This window comes from Babylonia areolata, chromosome 17 (genome assembly GCF_041734735.1).
Source record: "Babylonia areolata isolate BAREFJ2019XMU chromosome 17, ASM4173473v1, whole genome shotgun sequence".
Taxonomy (NCBI): Eukaryota; Metazoa; Mollusca; class Gastropoda; order Neogastropoda; family Buccinidae; genus Babylonia; species Babylonia areolata.
In genome coordinates this window covers 25,654,876-25,675,227 of record NC_134892.1, presented here as the reverse complement: position 1 = coordinate 25,675,227, position 20,352 = coordinate 25,654,876, and the positions used below count along the sequence as shown (strand labels likewise).

Genomic DNA, 20,352 nt, shown 5'->3' with positions numbered 1-20,352 from the left:
ACAAGCTCATCATTCTTGGTGACTTTAACGCGAGAGTTGGTTGTGACAGCACCTCCTGGGAAGGAGTGATTGGGAAGCATGGGGTTGGTAACTGTAACAGTAATGGCCAACTACTTCTCCAGACATGTGCCGAGCATGACCTTCTTATCACAAACACTGTCTTCTGCCTCCCTACCCGTAACAGGACGTCATGGATGCATCCTCGCTCTGGGCATTGGCATCTCATCGACTTTGTCATCGTCAGGAAGAGGGACAGGCAGGACGTACGAGTCACGAGGGCCATGTGCGGCGCCGAGTGCTGGACAGACCACCGCCTTATCGTCTCCAAGCTCAACCTCCGCATCCAGCCCAAGAGACGGCCTCAGGGCATGAAAGCGCTCAAACGCCTGAATGTCAACAAGCTGGAGCTAGGCAACATCAAGCAGAGCTTTGCTGACACCCTGGAGGAACGCCTTGAGTCCACCGTGCTGGACAACCAGAATGTGGAGGCAGCATGGGGCGCATTGCATGAGACGGTGTACAACACTGCCATGGAGTGCCTGGGGCCTTCTGTCAGGAAGCACAAAGACTGGTTTGATAAGAACTGCACTGAGATCAAGCAGCTGCTAGAAGACAAATGCCAAGCCTACAGAGCCCACATTGAAGATCCCAAGTCACAGTCAAAGAAAGACATACTGAAGAGCGCATGCAGCACCATCCAGCTGAAGCTGCGGCAGATGCAGGATTCCTGGTTGAGCAACAAAGCTGATGAGATCCAGGGCTTTGCAGACAGGAACGACATGAAGAACTTCTATAACGGCCTGAAAGAAGTCTACGGTCCCACCACCTCCGGATCTGCTCCACTCCTCAGTGCTGATGGTTCTACCCTGATCACTGACAAGGACGGGATCCTTGAGAGATGGGCTGAACACTTTGACAGTGTACTGAACCGCCCCTCCACCATCAATGATGAAGCCATCGACCGACTCCCCCAGGTGCCAGTCAGTGAGTCGCTGGATGCCATTCCAACTTTGGAGGAGACCCAGAAAGCTATCCATCTGCTATCCAATGGCAAAGCCCCTGGCTCAGACTCCATTCCAGCTGAGGTCTACAAAGAAGGTGGTATGGCGCTGACTGAGAAGCTTTATCAGCTGTTCCAGCTCATCTGGCAGCATGAGGCAGTTCCACAGGACTTCAAAGACGCTTCCATCATACACCTGTACAAGCGCAAAGGAAATCGTCAGGCCTGTGACAACCATCGTGGAATATCCCTGCTGTCCGTCGCAGGCAAGACTCTGGCCAGAGTGCTACTCAACCGTCTCATAGCGCACCTTGAGCAAGGTCTCCTACCAGAGAGCCAGTGTGGCTTCCGGAAAGAACACGGGACTATTGACATGGTGTTTGCTGCCAGGCAGCTCCAGGAGAAGTGTCAGGAACAGAACGCCAACCTTTACTCCACCTATGTCGATCTGACCAAAGCCTTTGATACTGTTAGCAGAGATGGCGTTTGGAGAATCATGGCGAAGTACGGATGTCCCAGAAAGTTCATCACCATCATACGGCAAGTACACGATGGGATGCTGCCGGACTGAGTCCAAGACAACGGAGAGACTTCAGAACCATTCCCTGTCTCCAACGGAGTCAAGCAAGGGTGTGTTCTTGCCCCCACCCTGTTCAGTCTCATGTTTTCAGCCATGCTGACAGATGCCTTCAGAGACGCTGACGTAGGCATTGGCATCAGGTACCGCACAGATGGCTCACTCTTTAACCTCAGGAGGCTTCAAGCAAAAACCAAGGTGAGGACAGACACCGTCAACGACTTCCTGTTTGCTGATGACTGCGCTCTCAACGCTGCCTCCGAAGCTGACATGCAACACAGTGTCCACAAGTTCTCTGCTGCCTGTGACAACTTTGGCCTCACAATCAGCACAAAGAAGACTGAGGTGATGCACCAGCCAGCTCCAGGAAAGCCTTACTGAACGCGGTGGACAAGTTCACATACCTGGGCAGTACACTCTCTCGCACAGTTGTCATCGACGACGAGGTGAATGCCAGACTCGCCAAAGCTAGCGCTGCCTTCGGCAGACTCCATAAGAACGTTTAGAACAGGAGAGGCATCACCCTGGAGATGAAGCTCAAAGTATACAAGGCCATAGTTCTCACCACACTGCTCTATGAATATGAATCATGGACGGTCTACAAACGCCACGCCAAAACGCTGAACCACTTCCACACCACCAGCCTCAGAAAACTTCTCGGCATAAAGTGGCAAGAGAAGATCCCTGACTCAGAGGTGCTCACTCGTGCAAACTTGCCCAGCATCTACACCATCTTGATGCAGGCCCAGCTGCGCTGGGCAGGCCATGTAGTTCGCATGCCAGACCACTCGCTCCCCAAGAAACTGCTGTACGGCGAACTCCAACATGGCATGCGCTCCCATGGAGGCCAAAAGAAGCGCTTCAAAGACACTCTGAAAGCTTCTCTGAAAGCCTTCAGCATCAGCCACGACACATGGGAGCTGAATGCAATGGACAGACCAAAGTGGCGTTCAGCTGTCCACAGAGGCGCCAAATCCTGTGAGGCCAACAGAATCGCTGCAGCAGAGCAACGCAGACAGGCCAGGAAAAGCAGTGCCAGCAAGTCCCCGACAGGCGCCACCATCCCCTGTCCACACTGCGTCAGAACCTTCCGGGCGCAGATTGGCCTGACCAGTCATCTGCGCACCCACAGAGCCCAACCCACCCACCCCCAGGATGACCAGATGGTCCTCGTCGATCCCAATGGACGAACCACATGATATCAGACAGTGTCTAGCCTCTGTTACAGTTGATATCAGTCTGTTTGTAGTCTCTGTTGCTGTTGATATCAGCCTGTGTGTAGTCTCTGTTACTGTTGATATCAGCCTGTGTGTAGTCTCTGTTACTGTTGATATCAGCCTGTGTGTAGTCTCTGTTACTGTTGATATCAGCCAGTGTCTAGCCTCTGTTACTGTTGATATCACCCTGTGTGTAGTCTCTGTTACTGTTGATATCAGCCTGTGTGTAGTCTCTGTTACTGTTGATATCACCCTGTGTGTAGTCTCTGTTACTGTTGATATCAGCCTGTGTGTAGTCTCTGTTACTGTTGATATCACCCTGTGTGTAGTCTCTGTTACTGTTGATATCACCCTGTGTGTAGTCTCTGTTACTGTTGATATCAGCCTGTGTGTAGTCTCTGTTACTGTTGATATCAGCCTGTGTGTAGTCTCTGTTACTGTTGATATCACCCTGTGTGTAGTCTCTGTTACTGTTGATATCACCCTGTGTGTAGTCTCTGTTACTGTTGATATCAGCCTGTGTGTAGTCTCTGTTACTGTTGATATCACCCTGTGTGTAGTCTCTGTTACTGTTGATATCAGCCTGTGTGTAGTCTCTGTTACTGTTGATATCACCCTGTGTGTAGTCTCTGTTACTGTTGATATCACCCTGTGTGTAGTCTCTGTTACTGTTGATATCAGCCTGTGTGTAGTCTCAGTTACTGTTGATATCATCCTGTGTGTAGTCTCTGTTACTGTTGATATCAGCCAGTGTGTAGTCTCTGTTACTGTTGATATCAGCCTGTGTGTAGTCTCTGTTAATTTTGATATTAGCCTGTGTGTAGTCTCTGTTACTGTTCTCTTACTGTTGATGTCAGTCTGATTGTAGTCTCTGTTACTGTTGATATCAGCCAGTGTGTAGTCTCTGTTACTGTTGATATCATCCTGTGTGTAGTCTCTGTTACTGTTGATATCAGCCAGTGTGTAGTCTCTGTTAATTTTGATATCAGCCTGTGTGGAGTCTCTGTTACTATTGATATCAGCCTGTGTGGAGTCTCTGTTACGTTGATATCAGCCCGTCTGTAGTCTCTGTTACTGTTGATGTCAGCCATGTTGTCTCTGTTACTGTTGACATCAGTCTGATTGTAGTCTCTGTTACTGTTAATATCAGCCTGTGTGTAGTCTCGATTACCGTTGGTATCAGCCAGTGTGTAGTCTCGATTACCGTTGATATCCATTAGTTTGTAGTCTCTGTTACTGCTGATATCCACCTCTGTGTAGTCTCTGTTACTGTTGGTATCACCCTGTGTGTAGTCTCTGTTACTGTTGATATCAGCCTGTGTGTAGTCTCTGTTACTGTTGATATCAGCCTGTGTGTAGTCTCTGTTACTGTTGATATCAGCCAGTGTGTAGTCTCTGTTATTGTTGATATCATCCTGTGTGTAGTCTCTGTTACTGTTGATATCACCCTGTGTGTAGTCTCTGTTAATTTTGATATTAGCCTGTGTTGCTGCTGATGTCCAACGTATCTCATCTGTTTTACAGGTACATCAAGCGCAAACATGTAAGTAGACAACAGATGGGGTCAATGATGGGACGTGCAACATGGTGTGTTAAGATTTGTTGATATATTCATTAAAAAAAAATATGTAGATAGAAAACAACAACAAAACACTGTGTCTAATGTGTGAATCCTCCCTGTCTGCCTGTCTGTATGTGTCTCTGCTTGCTGTCTGTGTGTCTGTTTGTTTGTCTGCTTGCTATCTGTGAGTCTGTATGTGTCTCTGCTTGATATCTGTCTGTGAATCTGCTTGATATCTGTCTGTTTGTATGTGTGTCTGCTTGCTATCTGTCTGTCTGTCTGTCTGTGTCTCTGCTTGCTATCTGTCTGTATACATGTGTCTCTGCTTGCTATCTGTCTGACTGTATGTGTCTCTGTTTGATATCTGTCGGTCTGTCTGTCTGTATGTGTCTCTGCTTGCTATCTGTCTGTCTGTATGTGTCTCTGCTTGCTATCTGTCTGTCTGTATGTGTCTCTGTTTGATATCTGTCTGTGAATCTGCTTGATATCTGTCTGTTTGTATGTGTGTCTGCTTGCTATCTGTTTGTCTGTATGTGTGTCTGCTTGCTATCTGTCTGTCTGTTTGTGTGTCTGCTTGCTATCTGTCTGTCTGTCTGCTTGCTATCTGTCTGTCTGTCTGTCTGTATGTGTGTCTGCTTGCTATCTGTTTTTCTGTCTGTGTGTCTGCTTGTTATCTGTCTGTCTGTATGTATGTGTGTCTGCTTGCTATCTGTCTTTCTGTATGTGTGTCTGCTTGCTATCTGTCTGTATGTGTGTCTGCTTGCTATCTGTCTGTACGTATGTGTGTCTGCTTGCTATCTGTCTGTCTGTATGTGTGTCTGCTTGCTATCTGTCTGTATGTGTGTGTGTCTGCTTGCTATCTGTCTGTCTGTATGTGTGTCTGCTTGCTATCTGTCTGTCTGTATGTGTGTCTGCTTCCTATCTGTCTGTATGTGTGTCTGCTTGCTATCTGTCTGTCTGTATGTGTGTCTGCTTGCTATCTGTTTGTCTGTATGTGTGTCTGCTTGCTATCTGTCTGTGTCTGTATGTGTGTCTGCTTGCTATCTGTCTGTCTGTATGTGTGTCTGCTTGCTATCTGTCTGTCTGTATGTGTGTCTGCTTGCTATCTGTCTGTGTCTGTATGTGTGTCTGCTTGCTATCTGTCTGTGTGTCTGTCTGTATGTGTGTCTGCTTGCTATCTGTCTGTCTGTCTGTATCTGTGTCTGATTGCTATCTGTCTGTCTGTCTGTATGTGTGTCTGCTTGCTATCTGTTTGTCTGTTTGTATATGTGTCTGCTTGCTATCTGTCTGTCTGTATGTGTGTCAGGCTTGCTAACGTATGTCTATTTGTATGTGTATAACGTGGTTCAATTTTTTACAGTTACCTGGACGTTCTGGGAGAACCGACTGCCTACACCAATGACGGTCAGTGTACATGTATGCACACACACACACACACACACACACACACATGCACGCGCGCGCGCGCACACACACACACACACACTCCCACACACTTACATGCATACGCGCTTATTATGATCTTGCAGTAAATGTCTAAGTCTTTCCAACACTAATCACAGGTAAAATGTCTACATACAGTATGTATGGCTGTTGTGCCTTGGGAATTCGATGTGTACCAATGTACATGCTGTTCTACCTTGGGAATTCGATGTGTACCAATGTACATGCTGTTCTACCTTGGGAATTCGATGTGTACCAATGTACATGCTGGAATTAGATGTGTACCAATGTACATGCTGTTGTGCCTTGGGAATTAGATGTGTACCAATGTACATGCTGGAATTAGATGTGTACCAATGTACATGCTGGAATTAGATGTGTACCAATGCACATGCTGTTCTGTCTTGTTTCTTCCTCCTTGTCATGTAGCCACATGACGTCAGGAATGGACTGGGTGTTACAATGGCATGTCATGACGTCAGGAATGGACTGGGTGTTACAATGGCATGTCATGACGTCAGGAATGGACTGGGTGTTACAATGGCATGTCATGACGTCAGGAATGGACTGGGTGTTACTATGGCATGTCATGACGTCAGGAATGGACTGGGTGTTACAATGGCATGTCATGACGTCAGGAATGGACTGGGTGTTACTATGGCATGTCATGACGTCACGAATGGACTGGGTGTTACAATGGCATGTCATGACATCAGGAATGGACTGGGTGTTACAATGGCATGTCATGACGTCAGGAATGGACTGGGTGTTACAATGGCATGTCATGACGTCAGGAATGGACTGGATGTTACTATGGCATGTCATGACGTCAGGAAAGTTATGGGTGTTACTACGACATGTCAGTATCAGTATCAGTAGCTCAAGGAGACGTCACGGCGTTCGGTCAAATCCATATACGCTACACTACATCTGCCAAGCAGATGCCTGACCAGCAGCGTAAGGGGGCAGTACTACCTAGATTTACATACCCAAATCATTCTTCTGATTTTTTAATTGTCAGAATTTAATTAAATTTGGGACATACACAGCATATATATTGTAGTTTTTGGATGTGTAATTTGTTTTATGATAATTGGTGTAGATTTTGTGTTTTTGTACATTATAATTTATTATGCGCGAAGAAATCTATTTTTAGTAACACACATTATGGACACGTTTTTGAAGCCTTGAATAAGATTACAGCTCTGATTTTTTGTATATTGGTGTAAAACTAGTTTATCTGGTATGTAAAGCTCAGAATTTGTGTTACTAAGCTTACTTTCTGAGTTTCACCAGTTGCAATAACGCGAATATTTTAAAGAAAAATAATTAAAATTAACAACCCCTTAAAATCATAAAATCAAAGCTACTACTATGTCTGAGGTACAAAATCCAGCCATATATATGCATAACCACCTTGCAAAATTTCAGGGTGATTGCTTGAAAAATAAAAGTTATGATGTTCATAATAGTGGGAAACAGCAATTTTCGGAGAAAAAAAAAGTAGCAAAAACAAGCAGCAACATACCTTTTGGAAGCTAGTGACCCCCTGCCAGGTATGGAAACCCCTCAGTTTCAGCCAATTCTTCTTCCCTGCCAAGTCTCTGAAGTCTTTTCCTTCTTCTGTACTCTTTTGTGGTGGTGTGTGCCCTCCGCTGAGATGTCAGAATGTGGAGTGTATCCTTGTCTTGGAGGAATCGCTCAGTGAAGGCACCGACAGACATACCTAGTTTCACCAGGATATTGCCAAGTGTGTTGGCCCCATCATTGAAAACACACACAGCAATAGCTGCTGCAGTGTTGACAACTGTAAGGCCATTGTTTTTGGTTTTAGGGCTGTATTTCCAGATCAAGTTATTGAAACTTTCATTGGCGTTTTGAGTGTAGCCCTACACAGGAGGTGTGTTCAGATATTTTGATTCAAAATTGCAACATCAATAATTCTGTTACCTTCTAATTCTTCATTCAAACTCTCATCTTCACTGTTTCCTTCATCACTATCACTGTCACTACTTATGCTATCACTAGAAGATTCCTCATGCTTGTTGTACTTATTTAGAATCTTTATTTCTGACCTAGTGGGCGTGGCACTTGGCAATGTTTTGATCCCAGATGTGCTAGGTTGACTGTCATCAGTAGTCTCCACGTGAACACTTTCCTCATTGCCCGTCTCGTCAGTCACATCACGCTCATTTTCCACCTCGTCTGGCACACTTTTCAGCTTTTTGTGCTGGTTTCCCTGGAATCTTCGTTTCTTTTTACGTTTACCACATTGCGTGGGGTCAGATGGCATCTTTGGGACTTGTGAAACACTTGTAAAGTTCAAAAAATAGCACAACGAAGATCACACACACTGGGCGCCATGTGACGTCATTACCGGGAGGCGTTATTATTTGGTGTAATGCAGGGAGAGGCTTCGTACTTTCGATCGGAATGTCAACAACAGCAAAACGTGAATTTTGTGAAGCGAAAGTACATTTTTGACCTTTCACATGCCCACTTTGACTGCATTTTTCTCAAAAACTACTGGGAATAACTCAAAAATTTAAACTGCACATGAAAATATAAAGTTTAAAGTTTGTTTTGAGCATATTTGTTTGAGGAATTTCAAAAATATGATTTTTTGTGAAAATCTAGGTAGTACTGGCCCCGTAACCCAACGCGCTTAGTCAGGCCTTGAGAAAAAAAAGGGGAAAAAAAAGACGTCAGGAATGGCTTTGATATTACTATGACCTGTAATAACACACTCTCTCTCTCTCTCTCTCTCTCTCTCTCTCTGTCTCTTGTATATGTTTGTCAACGCAAAACAAAAAATTTGCATTATATCATACACTTCAAATCAGTATTACAATGTCATTTTTCTAACAACGTTCCATGTATTCGAAAGTGATATCACAGTGACACTTTCTGAACACTGTATCATGTATTTCAAAGTGATATCACAGTGACACTTTCTGAACACTGTACCATGTATTTCATAGTGATACCACAGTGACACTTTCTGAACACTGTACCATGTATTTCAAAGTGATATCACAGTGACACTTCCTGGACACTGTATCATGTATTTCAAATTGATATCACAGTGACACTTTCTGAACACTGTATCATGTATTTCAAATTGATATCACAGTGACACTTTCTGAACACTGTATCATGTATTTCAAAGTGATACCACAGTGACACTTTCTGAACACTGTACCATGTATTTCAAAGTGATATCACAGTGACACTTTCTGAACACTGTACCATGTATTTCAAAGTGATATCACAGTGACACTTTCTGAACACTGCACCATGTATTTCAAAGTGATATCATGATGACACTTTCTGAACACTGTACCATGTATTTCAAAGTGATACCACAGTGACACTTTCTGAACACTGCACCATGTATTTCAAAGTGATATCACAGTGACACTTTCTGAACACTGTATCATGTATTTCAAAGTGATATCACAGTGACACTTTCTGAACACTGTACCATGTATTTCAAAGTGATATCACAGTGACACTTTCTGAACACTGTACCATGTATTTCAAATTGATATCACAGTGACACTTTCTGAACACTGTATCATGTATTTCAAATTGACATCACAGTGACACTTTCTGAACACTGTGTCATGTATTTCAAAGTGATATCATGATGACACTTTCTGAACACTGTACCATGTATTTCATAGTGATACCACAGTGACACTTTCTGAACACTGTATCATGTATTTCAAAGTGATATCACAGTGACACTTTCTGAACACTGTATCATGCATTTCAAAGTGATATCACAGTGACACTTTCTGAACACTGTATCATGTATTTCATAGTGATATCACAGTGACACTTCTGAACACTGTATCATGTATTTCATAGTGATATCACAGTGACACTTTCTGAACACTGTACCATGTATTTCAAAGTGATATCACAGTGACACTTTCTGAACACTGCACCATGTATTTCAAAGTGATATCATGATGACACTTTCTGAACACTGCACCATGTATTTTCAAGTGATATCACAGTGACACTTTCTGAACACTGTATCATGTATTTCAAAGTGATATCACAGTGACACTTTCTGAACACTGTACCATGTATTTCAAAGTGATATCACAGTGACACTTTCTGAACACTGTATCATGTATTTCAAAGTGATATCACAGTGACACTTTCTGAACACTGTATCATGTATTTCAAAGTGATATCACAGTGACACTTTCTGAACACTGTATCATGTATTTCAAAGTGATATCAGATGACACTTTCTGAACACTGTATCATGTATTTCATAGTGATATCACAGTGACACTTCTGACACTGTATCATGTATTTCAAAGTGATATCACAGTGACACTTTCTGAACACTGTATCATGTATTTCAAAGTGATATCACAGTGACACTTTCTGAACACTGTATCATGTATTTCAAAGTGATATCACAGTGACACTTTCTGAACACTGTATCATGTATTTCAAAGTGATATCATGATGACACTTTCTGAACACTGTACCATGTATTTCAAAGTGATATCATGATGACACTTTCTGAACACTGCACCATGTATTTCAAAGTGATATCACAGTGACACTTTCTGAACACTGTACCATGTATTTCAAATTGATATCACAGTGACACTTTCTGAACACTGTACCATGTATTTCATAGTGATATCACAGTGACACTTTCTGAACACTGCACCATGTATTTCAAAGTGATATCACAGTGACACTTTCTGAACACTGTATCATGCATTTCAAAGTGATATCACAGTGATACTTTCTGAACACTGTATCATGCATTTCAAAGTGATACCACAGTGACACTTTCTGAACACTGTATCATACACATTGATGCCTACGTACCTTTTTGTGATCCACTTTGATCAGATAACATGCTGGTGTTTGTGTGACTGTGTCAAGTTCCTCTGTGTGGCTGACAGCAGTTGCTGTGTGTGGTGTGAACATACTGACAGCAGTTGCTGTGTGTGGTGTGAACACACTGACAGCAGTTGCTCTGTGTGGTGTGAACACACTGACAGCAGTTGCTGTGTGTGGTGTGAACACACTGACAGTAGTTGCTGTGTGTGGTGTGAACACACTGACAGCAGTTGCTGTGTGTGGTGTGGACACGCTGACAGCAGTTGCTCTGTGTGGTGTGAACACGCTGACAGCAGTTGCTGAACTGTTGTGTGTGGTGTGAACACACTGACACTGACAGCAGTTGCTGTGTGTGGTGTGAACACGCTGACAGCAGTTGCTGCGTGTGGTGTGAACACATTGACAGCAGCTGCTGTGTGTGGTGTGAACACACTGACACTGACAGCAGTTGCTGTGTGTGGTGTGAACACGCTGACAGCAGTTGCTGTGTGTGGTGTGAACACACTGACAGCAGTTGCTGCGTGTGGTGTGAACACACTGACAGCAGTTGCTCTGTGTGGTGTGAGCACGCTGACAGCAGTTGCTGTGTGTGGTGTGAACACACTGACAGCAGTTGCTGTGTCAGATAAAACGTCATTCTCATGATGATCTCCATAACTCTACAGACACAGCACAGGACAATGGGCAATCAACACACTACACCAACACACGGACAGACATCTACAATCAGCCTGACCATGACAGCACACACCCTGCACACACATCAGGCACAGGTACCGCCCTTGTCCAGGACTACGTTGACATGGACGCACAGGCAGCAAAGAATGACGTCATCACCACTGATGATGTCAGCTTACACAGTGCAGACTATGACGACGCGTGGTGTACAGTCCCGGCATTCCCTGAACAACACAGACTTTCCCCTCCAGAGTCCCCCACCAGCATGTCGCCACAGCCAGGCGCCACCACCACCATCCCCACTATCACCATTCAAGACGAGAGCGGTGTCAGCCTGGACTGTGCCTATCATGTCTGTGACCTCAATAACACGTCCAGGGACGAAGAACACATTTACGATGTCATCAGGGATTCTGACGTGGAAGACTGAGGAGCAAGGTGCATGACGGGAAATGAAATAACAGGACGAGTAACTCTTACCCACTGGTACGATGGGACATCACTCATGTGTTGCCAGCAGGACAGTCTGGCCATAACAGAACTAGTGCCCGCATCAAATTGTATTTCACCATCGGTTTTTAAGTGTGTGTGTGTGTGTGTGTGTGTGTGTGTGTGTGTGTGTGTGTAACAATAGCTAATATTTGCAACAGTCGAGTCACACACACACACACACACACACTTTCTTTAATGAGGAATATCTTGTCGTTGTTTCTATCGAAAGAGACGTCTTTTGCTTGTTCTGTCTGTTTGAGATAATGTCTTTTCTTTTTCTGTCTTAGTTGATGTCTTTTGTCTCTTGTGACAGAAATGTCCTTCCTCTGTCTCTCTTCACAGAGAAGTAGATGTCTTTTGTCTCTCGTGATAGAATTGTCCTTCCTTTGTGGTGACAGAACGTCTCCTTCATCGTTCTCTGAATCTGTTCCTCAGACTTCACACTGACAGAACGTCTTCTTACCTGAATCTGTTCCCCAGACTTTACACTGACAGAACGTCACCTTCCTCTGAATCTGTTCCCCAGACTTTACACTGACAGAACACATCTCCTTCATCTTTCTCTGAATCTGTTCCCCAGACCTCACACTGACAGAACGTCTCCTTCATCTTTCTCTCAATCTGTTCCTCAGACTTCACACTGACAGAACGTCTTCTTACCTGAATCTGTTCCCCAGACTTTACACTGACAGAACGTCTCCTTCATCTTTCTCTCAATCTGTTCCTCAGACTTCACACTGACAGGACGTCTCCTTCATGTTTCTCTGAATCTGTTCCCCAGACCTCACACTGACAGAACGTTTCCTTCATCTTTCTCTCAATCTGTTCCTCAGACCTCACACTGACAGAACGTCTCCTTATTCTTTCTCTCAATCTGTTCCCCAGACCTCACACTGACAGAACGTTTCCTTCATCTTTCTCTCAATCTGTTCCTCAGACTTCACACTGACAGGACGTCTCCTTCATGTTTCTCTCAATCTGTTCCCCAGACCTCACACTGACAGGACGTCTCCTTCATGTTTCTCTGAATCTGTTCCCCAGACCTCACACTGACAGAACGTCTCCTTCATGTTTCTCTCAATCTGTTCCCCAGACCTCACACTGACAGAACGTTTCCTTCATCTTTCTCTCAATCTGTTCCTCAGACTTCACACTGACAGGACGTCTCCTTCATGTTTCTCTGAATCTGTTCCCCAGACCTCACACTGACAGAACGTCTCCTTCATGTTTCTCTCAATCTGTTCCCCAGACCTCACACTGACAGAACGTTTCCTTCATCTTTCTCTCAATCTGTTCCTCAAACTTCACACTGACAGGACGTCTTCTTACCTGAATCTGTTCCCCAGACTTTACACTGACAGAACACGTCTCCTGCACCTTTCCCTTCCCTGGTTTGTACAGTAAGATGTGTATGAATGTTATGTATGAATATATGACATGTATAAATACATGATGTGTATGAGTACATGTGTATGAATATATGATATGAATGAATACCATGATGTATATGAATATGTTGTGTAAGAGTGAATCACTTATCAAATCATGTACTGGATGTAGTTTTTTGGTTTCATCACACACACACACACACACACACACACATTCAGAGCAAATAATAGTTCACTTCAAACCTTGCACAATAAATACAGCAAGTACGTCAGTGCGCACAAAGCACATGTAGTTGTGAGTAAGCATGAATCGTAGAACATGCACACAGCACAGTTGTAAAGAGACTGCAAAGAATGAAGCACAAGATTGGAATCTTTAATTCACAGTTCATTAAGTTCAAGATTGGAATCTTTTATTCACAGTTCATTAAGTTCAAGATTGGAATCTTTTATTCACAGTTCATAAAGTACATGTATAAATCCAATTCCATTCCCCAACAAAACTTGAAACAATCAAACTACAACAAACAGTTGCATTCAACAATTCTAAACACACACACACACACACACACACACACACATACACACACACATGCGCACGCGCACACACACACTCACACTCACGCAAACACTCAAACACACACAGAGAGCAAATCACACCACTTTCAAAGCTAAGTTCAACACATCAATGGAAGGACTGGTACCTGCATCAATACACATGCACTGAAACTAGACGATGCCATCACCAATGTAAGAAAAACAGCTGTTACCTGCATCAATACACATGCACTGAAGCTAAACGATGCCTGCATCAATACACATGCACTAAAGCTAGACGATGCCTGCATCAATACACATGCACTGAAGCTAGACGATGCCTGCATCAATACACATGCACTGAAGCTAAACGATGCCTGCATCAATACACATGCACTAAAGCTAGACGATGCCTGCATCAATACACATGCACTGAAGCTAGACGATGCCTGCATCAATACACATGCACTAAAGCTAGACGATGCCTGCATCAATACACATGCACTGAAGCTAGACGATGCCTGCATCAATACACATGCACGAAAGCTAGACGATGCCTGCATCAATACACATGCACGAAAGCTAGACGATGCCTGCATCAATACACATGCACGAAAGCTAGACGATGCCTGCATCAATACACATGCACGAAAGCTAAACGATGCCTGCATCAATACACATGCACGAAAGCTAGACGATGCCTGCATCAATACACATGCACGAAAGCTAGACGATGCCATCACCAAATGTAAGAAAAACAACAACAAACAAAAACCAACATCTATATCCATGAACCACAAGCTATGTGGAAACTTGAAGCACTAAAGATCACACAGAACCTGACATCAAATGCATCCTTCGTTCTTTTGTCACGGAGCCTTCATCATGACTGGTACGCACAGAACAAATCTTTGTCAAGCATCCTTTGAGGGCAGCAGTTCTAACAAGTCAACACAAGACCAGAACAAACCAGACCAGACAAGACAAGACAAGAAGACAAGACAAAACCAGAACAAACCAGACAAGACAAGAAGACAAGACAACAAGACAAGAAGACAAGACAAGAAGACAAGACAAGAAGACAAGACAAGAAGACCAGACCAGACCGGACAACAAGACCAGACCAGACCAGACCAGACAACAAGACCAGACCAGACCAGACAAGAAGACAAGACCAGACCAAACAAGACAGGAAGACAAGACCAAACAAGACCAGAAGACAAGACAAGAAGTCAAGACCAGACCAGACAACAAGACAAGACAGGAAGACAAGACCAGACAAGAAGACAAGACAGGAAGACAAGACCAGACAAGACAAGACAGGAAGACAAGACCAGACAAGAAGACAAGACCAGACCAGACAAGACAAAAAGACAAGACCAGACCAGACAACAAGACAAGACCAGACAAGACAAGAAGACCAGACCAGACCAGACAACAAGACAAGACCAGACAAGACAAGAAGACCAGACCAGACCAGACAACAAGACCAGACCAGACCAGACAACAAGACAAGACCAGACCAGACAACAAGACAAGACCAAACAAGACAGGAAGACAAGACCAAACAAGACCAGAAGACAAGACAAGACAAGAAGTCAAGACCAGACCAGACAACAAGACAAGACAGGAAGACAAGACCAGACAAGAAGACAAGACAGGAAGACAAGACAAGACAGGAAGACAAGACCAGACAAGAAGACAAGACAAGACCAGACCAGACCAGACAACAAGACAAGACCAGACAAGACAAGAAGACCAGACCAGACCAGACAACAAGACAAGACCAGACAAGACAAGAAGACCAGACCAGACCAGACAACAAGACAAGACAGGAAGACAAGACCAAACAAGACAAGAAGACAAGACCAGACCAGAAAAGAAGACAAGGCAAGAAGACCAGACCAGACAACAAGACAAGAAGACAAGACAGGAAGACAAGACCAGACAAGACAGGAAGACAAGACCAGACCAGACAACAAGACAAGACAGGAAGACAAGACCAGACAAGACAGGAAGACAAGACCAGACCAGACAACAAGACAAGACAGGAAGACAAGACCAGACAAGACAAGAAGACAAGACCAGACAAGACAAGACCAGACAAGACAAGAAGACAAGACAAGACAAGACCAGAACAAACCAGACCAGACAAGAAGATGAGACAAGACAAGACAGGACAAGACAAGATTTCATTTGAATGATTTATACTTTGAATGAAGAGATGGAGAAACAATGATCGTTATACAAGTTCAGCTACCTCTACCCAAAGCTGTACAGATAACTACACAAACAAACCAGTAATTAATGACATCTTTTTATGTAGTCTATACAGATAACTACACAAACAAAACAATAATTAATGACATGTTTTATGTAGTACATAGTCTAAGGCACAATGATCATTCTCCACTGTATTTTTATAGCACTTTTTTCAAATATAATTTCTAAATGAACTCATACCTTTTTTTTTCAAATATAAATTCTAAATGAACTCATCATATCAATGTTGTTGTGTTGTGGCCAAATACATTTAAAGCAAAAACACACAAGAAGTAATCCGATCAGTTATTATTTTGGTATCAGAAAATCACAGTAATAATGGAAATTTACATGGTGCCTTCCTATGCTCAAGGTACTTTACAGTAACAGAATAAAAACATTGCTAAAAATACAATAATATGGTATAATGCAAAAAAATAAAAAATAAATAACATATAACACACACACACACACACACACACACATACATACACACACACGTGTATGCACACACAACACATGCACACACATGTGCACACACACACACATGCAGACATACACACAACAACCACACTCACGCTCCCCCTCTCCATTCCTCACACACACATGACAATCAAGTACATAATCTGGATGGAAACACCACCTTCTTAAATGGCAGTGAGGGGATAGGTTAATCAAAGTAATATGAAAAGAAATGTTTTCAGGCCTGACCTGAATGACAGACTGAGGACTGTAAATGAAGACAGGGTCACTACAGATTGAGGGACTGTAAATGAAGACAGGGTCACTACAGATTGAGGACTGTAAATGAAGACAGGGTCACTACAGATTGAGGACTGTAAATGAAGACAGGGTCACTACAGATTGTGGACTGTAAATGAAGACAGGGTCACTACAGACTGAGGACTGTAAATGAAGACAGGGTCACTACAGATTGAGGACTGTAAATGAAGACAGGGTCACTACAGATTGAGGACTGTAAATGAAGACAGGGTCACTACAGATTGAGGACTGTAAATGAAGACAGGGTCACTACAGATTGAGGACTGTAAATGAAGACAGGGTCACTACAGATTGAGGACTGTAAATGAAGACAGTGTCACTACAGATTGAGGACTGTAAATGAAGACAGGGTCACTACAGATTGAGGACTGTAAATGAAGACAGGGTCACTACAGATTGAATGACAGATTGAGGACTGTAAATGAAGACAGGGTCACTACAGATTGAGGACTGTAAATGAAGACAGGGTCACTACAGATTGAATGACAGATTGAGGACTGTAAATGAAGACAGGGTCACTACAGATTGAATGACAGATTGAGGACTGTAAATGAAGACAGGGTCACTACAGATTGAATGACAGATTGAGGACTGTAAATGAAGACAGGGTCACTACAGATTGAATGACAGATTGAGGACTGTAAATGAAGACAGGGTCACTACAGATTGAATGACAGATTGAGGACTGTAAATGAAGACAGGGTCACTACAGATTGAATGACAGATTGAGGACTGTAAATGAAGACAGGGTCACTACAGATTGAATGACAGACTGAGGACTGTAAATGAAGACAGGGTCACTACAGATTGAATGACAGATTGAGGACTGTAAATGAAGACAGGGTCACTACAGATTGAATGACACATTGAGGACTGTAAATGAAGACAGGGTCACTACAGATTGAATGACAGACTGAGGACTGTAAATGAAGACAGGGTCACTACAGATTGAGGACTGTAAATGAAGACAGGGTCACTACAGATTGAGGACTGTAAATGAAGACAGGGTCACTACAGACTGAGGACTTTAAATGAAGACAGGGTCACTACAGCTTGAATGACAGACTGAGGACTGTAAATGAAGACAGGGTCACTACAGATTGAGGACTGTAAATGAAGACAGAGTCACTACAGATTGAGGACTGTAAATGAAGACAGGGTCACTACAGACTGAGGACTGTAAATGAAGACAGGGTCACTACAGATTGAATGATAATGAATTGAGATTGAATGATAGTAAACTATGAACAAGTATGAATTCTGTCTTACCAAGGTAAACTATGAACAAGTATGAATTCTGTCTTACCAAGGTAAACTATGAACAGGTATGAATTCTGTCTTACCAAAGCAGACTTGGAGAGTAAACTATGAACAGGTATGAATTCTGTCTCACCAAGGTAAACAGGTATGAATTCTGTCTTTCCAAACCAAACATGGAGAGTAAACTATGAACAGGTATGAATTCTGTCTTACTAAGGTAAACTATGAACAGGTATGAATTCTGTCTTACTAAGGTAAACTATGAACAGGTATGAATTCTGTCTTACCACAGCAGACCTGCAGAGTAAACTATGAATAGGTATGAATTCTGTCTTACTAAGGTAAACTATGAACAGGTATGAATTCTGTCTTACTAAGGTAAACTATAAACAGGTATGAATTCTGTCTTACTAAGGTAAACTATGAACAGGTATGAATCCTATCTGACCAAAGCAGACCTGTAGAGTAAACTATGAACAGGTATGAATTCTGTCTTTCTAAAATAAACTATGAACAGGTATGAATTCTGCCTTACCAAACCAAACTTGGAGAGTAAACTATGAACAGGTATGAATTCTGTCTTACTAAGGTAAACTATGAACAGGTATGAATTCTATCTGACCAAAGCAGACCTGTAGAGTAAACTATAAACAGGTATGAATTCTGTCTTACTAAGGTAAACTATGAACAGGTATGAATTCTGTCTTACTAAGGTAAACTATGAACAGGTATGAATTCTGTCTTACTAAGGTAAACTATGAACAGGTATGAATTCTATCTGACCAAAGCAGACCTGTAGAGTAAACTATAAACAGGTATGAATTCTGTCTTACTAAGGTAAACTATGAACAGGTATGAATTCTATCTGACCAAAGCAGACCTGTAGAGTAAACTATGAACAGAAATGAATTCTGTCTTACCAAAGCAGACCTGGAAAGCAATATGGCAGAATACACATCAGCTGTGACAAAATTCTGTTGCTTTGTTTTTTGGCCTCCTTAACTGAGTTCTCTGTTGCTAGGCAGAGTCGTTGCTATGGGTGACAGTAATGGTGGGTTTGAAGTTTGTGTTGCTAGGCTGCAAAGTCGTTGCTATGGGAGACAGAGTCAGGTCGGAAGTCAGGCAGGAGGTCAGCCACTTTCTTCCTCATCTCTGTTCGCAGCTTCTCTCTCTCCGCCTCTCGCTTCAGCTCCTGGGGCAGACGGCGCCATGCACACAGCACCTTCCTCTGCAGGCTCCTAGGGACAGGTGTGATTCACAGTTACACAGGCGTGTCACACATACACTACAGGTGTGACACATTGTACAGGTGTTTCATACAATTAGTACAGGTGTGTCACACATACAGCACAGGTGTGACACATAGTATAGGTGCACAGTTAGTAGAGGTGTGTCACACATACAGTACAGGCGTGACACATAGTACAGGTGTGTCACACATATAGTACAGGCGTGACACATAGTACAGGTGTGTCACACATATAGTACAGGCGTGACACATAGTACAGGTGTGTCACACATATAGTACAGGTGTGACACATAGTACAGGTGTGTCACACATATAGTACAGGCGTGACACATAGTACAGGTGTGTCACACATATAGTACAGGCATGACACATAGTACAGGTGTGTCACACATATAGTACAGGCGTGACACATAGTACAGGCATGACATATAGTACAAGTGTGACACATAGTACAGGCGTGACGGATAGTACAGGTGTGTCACACAGCTAGTACAGATGTGCCACACATACAGTACAATGTGTTGCATAGTTAGTACAGGTGTTTCACACAGTTAGCAGAGGTGTGTCAAGCACACCATGGTTCATATCATTGCCAGGCACACAACACATTGAAAGTACAATGGATAGAAAAACATGTTTTAATTTTTTCATGATTTTTGTCACTGATCAGATGACAGACCTATTTTTAGAGGATGCAAACTGGCATGCAGACCCTTTAGCCTGAGGTGAGCAAGTGTCAACAAGACCTCTCCCATCTGAAACTCCTGATGTCACAAAGACCTCTCCCATCTGAAACTCTTGATGTCACAAAGACCTCCCCCATCTGAAACTCATGTCACAAAGACCTCCCACCTCTGCAGGGGATGGAACTCTGATGTCACAAAGACCTCCCCTCAATGTAGGGGGTGGAACTCTGATGTCACAAAGACCTCCCCCCTCTGTAGGGGGTGGAACTCTGATGTCACAAAGACCTCGCCCATCTGTAGGGTGTGGAACTCTGATGTCACAAAGACCTCCCCCCACT

At 43.3% G+C, this 20,352-nt stretch overlaps 2 protein-coding genes across 4 annotated transcripts in view; one reads left to right on the top strand and one right to left on the bottom strand.

Moving 5' to 3' along the window:
- LOC143291533 (uncharacterized) overlaps nt 1–11,835 on the top strand; it is a 29,227-nt gene extending 17,392 nt beyond the window's left edge. The window contains exons 2-4 of the mRNA XM_076601433.1: nt 4,319–4,337; nt 5,716–5,759; nt 11,345–11,835. Coding sequence (XP_076457548.1) covers nt 4,319–4,337; nt 5,716–5,759; nt 11,345–11,787 — 506 coding nt within the window. The 3' untranslated portion in view covers nt 11,788–11,835. The remainder of the gene's footprint in view (nt 1–4,318; nt 4,338–5,715; nt 5,760–11,344) is intronic.
- A 6,250-nt stretch (nt 11,836–18,085) lies between these two features.
- LOC143291781 (uncharacterized) overlaps nt 18,086–20,352 on the bottom strand; it is a 70,496-nt gene continuing 68,229 nt past the window's right edge. For all 3 annotated transcript variants that reach the window (XM_076601932.1, XM_076601934.1, XM_076601935.1), the window contains one exon: nt 18,086–19,317. In XM_076601932.1, coding sequence (XP_076458047.1) covers nt 19,152–19,317 — 166 coding nt within the window. In that variant the 3' untranslated portion in view covers nt 18,086–19,151. The remainder of the gene's footprint in view (nt 19,318–20,352) is intronic.